Source organism: Apus apus, chromosome 1 (genome assembly GCF_020740795.1).
Source record: "Apus apus isolate bApuApu2 chromosome 1, bApuApu2.pri.cur, whole genome shotgun sequence".
Classification (NCBI taxonomy): Eukaryota; Metazoa; Chordata; class Aves; order Apodiformes; family Apodidae; genus Apus; species Apus apus.
The window spans coordinates 130,184,311-130,191,721 of record NC_067282.1 but is presented as its reverse complement, the minus strand read 5'-3'; the positions used below and the strand labels follow the sequence as shown (position 1 = coordinate 130,191,721).

The window sequence follows — 7,411 nt, the reverse complement described above, 5'->3', positions numbered from 1 at the left end:
AGCTTTTTTTTTTTTTTTTTTTTGGGGGGGGGTGTGTGTGAATCTTGGGGGCAGCCAGCACAGGCAGGGAAGGGAAACGATGCAGGGCTCAGCTCAGGGCTCAGCAGACACGGCTCCAGAAGCCATCCCGTTCCAGCATCCCCGCGCCCACAGGCAGCCCTCTCGGAGGCAGCTGCCTGCCTCCTCTCTCGATCGGACTGCCAAACACCAAAAAAAAACCACCCAATAAACTTAATAAGCCTGAAATTTCACACTTATGCTTCTGTCCGCTTCTCAGTTTTGATTTGGTTTGTTTCTCCCCCACCAGAGCAGCCTGTGAGGCTTCGGCCTGGCCTGCTCTCCCCTCTGCTGGGCTCGCAGGAGGGGCTGAGGCGAGGGCCGGGCTCTGCGGGCCCGCCGCCTCCATCCCGCTCCCTGCCTGCCTCCCGCCTGCCCTGCCTCCCTCCGCCGGCTCCAGGCGGGGCCTGCCGGGGCCCGGGCGGGGCCGGCCGGGCGGGCGGGGGCAGAAGAAGAAGAAGGCCGGGCCGGCGGTGCCGCTGCCGCCGCCATGGGCGCGGAGCAGAGCGCGGAGGCCGAGAGCCGGGCGGGCGAGCCCAGCGCCTCAGGTCGGTGCTGGAGGCGCCGCGGGGCGGGAGGGGAGTGGGGCTTTTTCCGTGGCCGGGAGGGCATAGAGGGTTCCCCCCCCCGGAGTCGGGGTTCTCCCCCCCGTCCGTCCCCGCGGGGCGGCCCTGCCGGAGCGGGGGGCGGGATGCGGTTTGTGCGGCCTGGCAGAGGGGGGATGCGACGGGCGGGGGCGGTGGCTGTGGGGAGAGAAGGAGGGAATGGCTCTTCCGTGCGAGGCTGCAGCCGGCGCTGCGGCCCGGCCCGGCCCTTCCTCCTCTGGGAGGGCGCCGGGCCCGCTCCGGGCGGCAGCTGCCGGGTCCGGGGAGGCAGAGTCGGCGGGGTGGGTGCCCCGCAGAGCCCGGGCGAGGGCCCGTCTGCTGCTGCTGGGCCGCGGGAGGCAAGGAGAAGGGCTGCGGGCTCGGAAGGGGAGTGAGGAGGAAGAGGAGGGTGTCAGGTGTTTCGTCTGAGTGTCTCCCTGTGAGTGACAGCAAAGGAGCGTACGGCGCTGAAACAAGGGTCCCGAGCGTGCTTGAAGTCAAGGTGTTCAGCCAAACCTTTCCTGTGGAGATGCCTGATGATGCAGGAGAGCCTTGCCGCGGTGGGACGCTGGCCGACGCACGGTGTTTGTGCCTTCATCACCAAAACAAAAGCGTGTTCCTTTATCCCTGCGGTGAGAAGGCAACAGGTCCTTCATCAGCGGTTACCTGATTCTGAAAAAAAAGCTGCTGAATGTAGCAGATGAACAAAGGGTGTGGAAGGAGAGGAGCATCCTTGAGTGACCTCAGAAATGCGTTCATACTGTAGGAAATCTACCCCGGTTACGTTAAACCTGGTAGCATTCTCTCACGGTTAAATTCTGATGGAATCTGCTGATTAACTTGCTTGTTCCCTCTCCCCTTCCTCTGTATCCTTCCAGCATCCCCATCACCATCCAAGCATCGAGCAAAAATGGATGACATTGTGGTGGTGGCCCCAGGAACGCAGTCCTCTCGAAATGTCAGCAATGATCCAGATGTCATAAAGCTGCAGGAAATTCCGACTTTCCAGCCCCTTTTGAAAGGTGATTGTTCTTCCTCTGTTTTTAAAGGCCTTTTTTTGTACCTGACTACCTGCCTGCTTTGTGTGTCCTGAGGCTCCTACTGCGGCTCACATTTCAGTCAATATTTTTCTCTACCCCCTTGTTTTAAACTTTCTTTTGTTCTTTCCTGTTTATTCCCAGTCTTTTAAATTGTGGGGGAGCTAGTTTAAAAGTCTGCTGATAATGTTCTTTGCAGTAACGATCTGTTGTGGAGACAGGACACCTCCAAGCCTGCCAGCTTGCCCTGTGCCACTGTCTGATGAAAGATGCTGTGTTACATTCTAATATAGAATGGACTGCAATGCTCTAGGATCTTAAAAACTTCTCTGTGTTAATATCTCAGAGTCACAGCCACCTGTGTATGGATTCAATGGCTTGGAAAAAAGGTAGCTTGTGGAGGTTTCCAGCCTAGAGCAGATCTTGTTTCTGGGGGTGGGGGTGTGGATGAAGCTTGTGTGGGTCCTTAAGCCCTGTGTTGACAACATCCCTTTACATCAGCGGACTTCTTAAATTTCTACTGTATCTTTTTTCCTTTATTTTTTTTTTCTTTATTTCTTTTCCTCTCAGTCTTTTTTTCTTTCTTACCCAGCAGCCATTCTTTGTTCCTTCTGTTCAAAGGAAAGTGAAGATTTAAATCAAGCCTACTGTTTACCAAAAATGGTGGTCTGGCTTCTAGCTACCTCTTTCTGCAGACCGGGTGGTATCCTTAGTATCTGAAAAATCCCTCAGGAAGGAAGAGCTCTGTAGCAGCCTGCACAAGTCGATTTGGTGAAATCAGCCTGCCTGTGTGCTCCTCTCTGTGCAACAGTGAGGGTCAGCAAACTTGTGTCAATGTGCTGTGTAACGGGCACTTTGGTGAACCAAGGTTCTTTTGAAAATGTGAGGCCTACTATGTGTGCATTGGCTGCAGCACCTGCTTATGCCTTTTAGGCTTACTGTGGCAGAGAGGAAGGAGCTGGAATGTTTAGCTCTCCCTGTTACTGGAAGAAATGATGCGGTCTTGTACAGCTTAGGGTTTAGGCACTGCTGGTCTGAGTCTCACTGAGTCATGCATGGCTACTGGGAAGATAGGGCAGCCACTTGGCCTTGCAGGCATCACTAGAGGTGATGTAACATCACAGCATCACTTTGTGAATAGGAGCTCTCTGCTTTTTTGTGTCTACTGCACGAGGACCCTGGAACATGACTAGAAATTGAGGACACTGATAACCTAACAGATCAATTATTTGGCATTTTATTAGATACTGCTCGATAGGGATCTGGGTGTGCACAGCACTGACTGCTGTTCCCAGCAGAAGGGCAGACATAGGGAGGCCACTAAACTGGAGAAAAGCAAATGTGGATGTATTTCAGGCTGGTACTATAGTCCCTCTTGACCAAGGAGAGAGCGTGTGTTGTTTATATGCTTTTTTTTTTTTTTTTTTTTAAACTTTACAGTGGGTGGTGATGTAGAAATCTGTATTTGATTTATTCTTGACACTTTCACTGCCTTTTTAGAATGGATTGCAAGATTGCTGATTTTGGCCCTGTGTTCATGTCAGCAGCAGGCTGGGTAGAAACCAGTACCTGTGTGCAGAAAGTGCTTTGCCTGAGTCCTGCCTTTCTCAGATGGTAGAACCAGGATCTTGCCAGTGATAGTTTGGAATGTAAATGCTGGAACCCAAATCTACCAGAGAAATAAGGAAGTTATAATCTGAGAGACCAAATTTAGATTGTGCATTAACATCTGGCACCAAGATTGTTGTGTATGTATAAGAGTGTGGTGGCAAAGAGTTTCAGTTCCACCCAGCCTCCAACTGTGGTGAGCAAACTTGGGTTGCATAAGAGCTGTGGAAGTCCTGGGAAGTGAGACTGGTGATTGATTGTTTCCAGAGGCGATGTGCCTGGATGAATGGTTGAGGAGCAGGTGGAAAGTGAGAAAAAAGATAGCAGCAGTCATATAGCTGAGATAGAAAGGTTGGAAGCTACTGCCTTAGATGGCCTCTCCAGGTCCTTTAACTGCTAAATATGTGTGGGTTAAGTTGTTTGAAGGGAAGTTGTCTTGGTCACTGGGTTGCATTTGCTGGTATTACTTTGGGCCTGAAGCTGTGTATGTGTGACAGAAACCTTTTCTATTTCATTTGGCCTGGTAAGAGTTTCATGCAGAGTCTCCTGAGATGTGGTGACAGCTGGTGACTGCTGCAGAGTATTGTATGCTTAATCATGTTTACTTTTGTGAACAGCTTTTTTGGTCTCAAATACTAGTTATTACTTGAGCAACAGGACTGTGTTACTTGTGTTCACTGCAGAAAGTACTGTGGTCTGTTGAGTGAGTTGAGTCTTGAGAGGTCCCAGATCTTTCACAGGCCTGGTGGAGAAGCTGTTGTGTTTCGCACTGGTCTCTGTATCCTTCACATGTAAGGTCATGTCCCTGGAATGGATGAAGAAGAATACTAGAGATCTTTTAGGAGTCACTCCTAAAAACTGGTGTCTTGTGATCTAGCAACATGGTGAGCTGAAGATGTGAACTCATAGCCCTTGTGAGCTTCATCATTCTTTTCAGTTTCTTCTTGAGTAAGCAAAGTCAAGGGCTTTTATTTTGCTTTTAAATCTCGGAAGAAGCCTAATAGCTAAACTGATGGACTGGGGAAGCACGTGATCACGAAGAGACTGTGTGTTCCTGAGAGACAAAGCACTTAAGAGCCAAAGCACTAGTCTCTCCTAGCCACATTGAGTTGAGTTTGTCATAAATGAAGCTGGAGATCCTTAGTGTTGTACACTCTTGCATGGACAATAATGCCCATTACATCTTTCATACTAGGTTTTCCTTGACTTCTGCAGCAGAAATTGCACCTCAGAGTTTCATCTGTGATTCTGTAAGGTCCTTCTGAGTAATGTTTGCTGCCTTTGAAGTACTGTTCTTGTTAATGAGCATGCATAACAAGCAGTGCTTGAGAGGTGAGTGTTTCAGCATTGGCTGATTCTAGTGTTTGAACCTGCTGGATGTAGCCATTTGGTGGCGTATGTGCTGCTGTCTTGAATTGATTGTGTAGCACCTACTGTGGTGAGTCAAGTACTAGAGTATCTTTTTCTCTTAATGCCAGCAGCTGTCTTCTCTGGTGCTATATATTCATGTGGACAGAAAGAGGAGTGTCTCACAATGGGCTGAGGAAAGCAGTACACTGGGTGCCTGTTGATTGCTATTTGTAAACACCAAATCCTGATTCCACCCAGACTGAGAGGGCAGAAAAGCTATCCTTAGGGTGTACATCTGGGAGTGAAGTACCTGATTGTTCTTTTCCAGAAACTGCTTTATATTTGGAATGCTTGCATACTTTTTTTTTTAACCTGAATGTAGAAAAACCCCTTCAATTAGAAATGCTAGCAGGGAACTTAACTGCTTGATGAAACAAGATTTTATTTTATTATTTTATTTTTTTAATTGGCAGCAAGGTTTATAATCTAGACTCCTAGGAGCAACAGAAGAGGTCTCCAGTCTTCTCCCTGGTTGGAAGCCTTCACTGCAGAGACCTCTTTGTAAGTGATACAGAACAAAATGTGAAAATGTGTTAGGTTGTTTCGTTCCTTTGTGCAGCTTCCTGAGGATATTTGCATGAAAGTGAAGCTTCTGGCTGTTTAGTGTCCCTGGCTCTTGCAGTCTGTTCATAGTGTGAAGTCATAGCCAGCTGTGTATAATATCAAAGTGATCTTCTCTGAGTAATCCAAAATGATGTTACTTCTGTACTTCATGAACAAAGCAGCCCATCTTACAAAGGTGTTTGGAAAAAAGCTAAAAGTGCAATTTTCTCGTGATCATGACTACAGAAGGTTGATAAGGAAGCACAGTATGTGGTTTCTTCTGGAAAGGCTCTGACTGGGTCTGTAAAGTATCACCTCTGACCAGGGATTTAGCTTTTAGGACCAGAAGATCCTCATTGGGGATTGAGGACTGCTGGCAAGAGAAGGGATCCACTTGGTGAAGTGTGGTTAGAGCATCTTTACCAACAGGTGGGCCAACCTGAAAACAAATGTGTTAAATTAGGAGTGATTACAGTTAAGTGAGGAAGCAGTGGGCCAGGGTTGAAAAGCAGAGGGTGAATGTTCTGTTTTATTTTCTGTGATGGTAAGATGGGTGGGCTAAGGAATAAAACATGGTTACAGAACTTCCGGAAAGCTTTTGAAAAGAGTGTTAAGATTTTAAGTTTCTGTTACTAAAACAGAAGGCTCATTGTATTCTTCCAGAGGGCATCATCATCTCTTTCAACCCTGAAAAAGGACTGAGGTCTGTCTTGTGCCAGGCAGATGCCTTCTTGCTTCTCCTCAGCTGATCTTTTTTTGGTTGAACATCTGTCTGTCTTTTTAATCCATTTGGTTTGAAGGCCTGTGCTGCAGTCTGTCAGGGCTTCTTCCCAGATGGCACTGTCGGGAAGACCTTCCTTTAGATGGGTGTTCTTCTACATTACAGTTAACATATTTGTAACTAAACCAACACCCACAGTAACTTAACCTTTTGGTAACCAGTCCACTGTAAATACTAGAAATTCTTTTGTGCTGCCGTTTTCCTTGCCTTTTCCTCCTCATTTGGAAGAAGCAGTGTTGCCAATATAGTGGTAGCATCCCTTGGAAGCTTAAGTAGTATTGCATGATTCGGGGTGCTATACATACCATAAATTCACTAAATATGGACTTGTGGTTATTTAGAGATAATTCAGCAGCCCCATATGTGAGCTGACTTATCTGAGGAGGAAATCTTAATTAAAATAAAAAGTAATTTTTATGCTAGGTATTTCATCGTTGAAGCTGTTGCTGATCCCTGTTTGGCCTGTTGCACAAAACGTCATGATACATGTTTTGTTTGGTTGTTTTTGTTTTTTTCTGGCAGTCTAGGCTTGTTGTGTGCAAGTTCCCCTGAGAACAGGGATCATTTGTGCATATTAGGCAGTGTGCTGATACATACCTGGAAACTGGCTTATGAAAACAGTTTAGGTATGGGTCTTGTGCTGAGACTGCTAATTGCATTTGCCATCACATGCAGAATGCTTTCTGTCAGAGAAACTCCTGATCCCCCAGGCACTGACAGAAACAAAGTTAGCAAGGGATGCTAGGGCTTTTACTTCAGGCTCACCTCCATTCCCAGGTGAGGAGAGAGGTAGCTTCTGTGTAGACCTACAGCAGGTTACTTGTGGTGCACTCCATTCCTTTGTCTGTCATCCATACCTGGAGTGCATATTGGAGCTTGTAGACAAATACAGGTTTTTGTCTGGAGCTCGTTAGCATCCTTTAGTCCAATATAGCTGCGTTCTTGTCCTACAAAAACTACTGCTGTTTTTGTAAGAATAGCAAAACATGGAAAGAGGTTTCTCCATAGAGTTGTGGCATTTCTGTCCTTAATGTTTTTAAGGACATGTTAAGCAAACGTCTACCAGGCATAAAGTAGCTGTAAATTAATAGATTCTGGCTAACCTGTTGAGGTTTCCTTACCATGCTGCCCATTAAGCATATATATATGTTGCTTCATTATTTATCAAGGAAGGTATTTCACAAAGCAAAAACTGAGACCTTCACTCTGAAGAGTCTAGGGTGTTGTTTACCTGGCAGCGTAAGAAGACCAAAGTTTTGTGGCAGAAAGAATCTTGCAAGGTAATGTGAAGTGTCCTTTTTATCTCAGTATGTTTTGAAGTGAAAACTTGGCAGTGGTATTTTTATTACAGCTGGTGCACTTCAACACAGGGAGATGCTAATAAATCTCCT

At 47.0% G+C, this 7,411-nt stretch overlaps 1 protein-coding gene across 1 annotated transcript in view; it reads left to right on the top strand.

Annotated features, from left to right (window-relative positions):
* Positions 1–514: 514 nt before the first annotated feature.
* Positions 515–7,411, top strand: part of BORCS5 (BLOC-1 related complex subunit 5) — a 73,239-nt gene continuing 66,342 nt past the window's right edge. The window contains exons 1-2 of the mRNA XM_051644190.1: positions 515–605; positions 1,520–1,663. Of these exons, the coding sequence (XP_051500150.1) occupies positions 548–605; positions 1,520–1,663 (202 nt within the window). The 5' untranslated portion in view covers positions 515–547. The remainder of the gene's footprint in view (positions 606–1,519; positions 1,664–7,411) is intronic.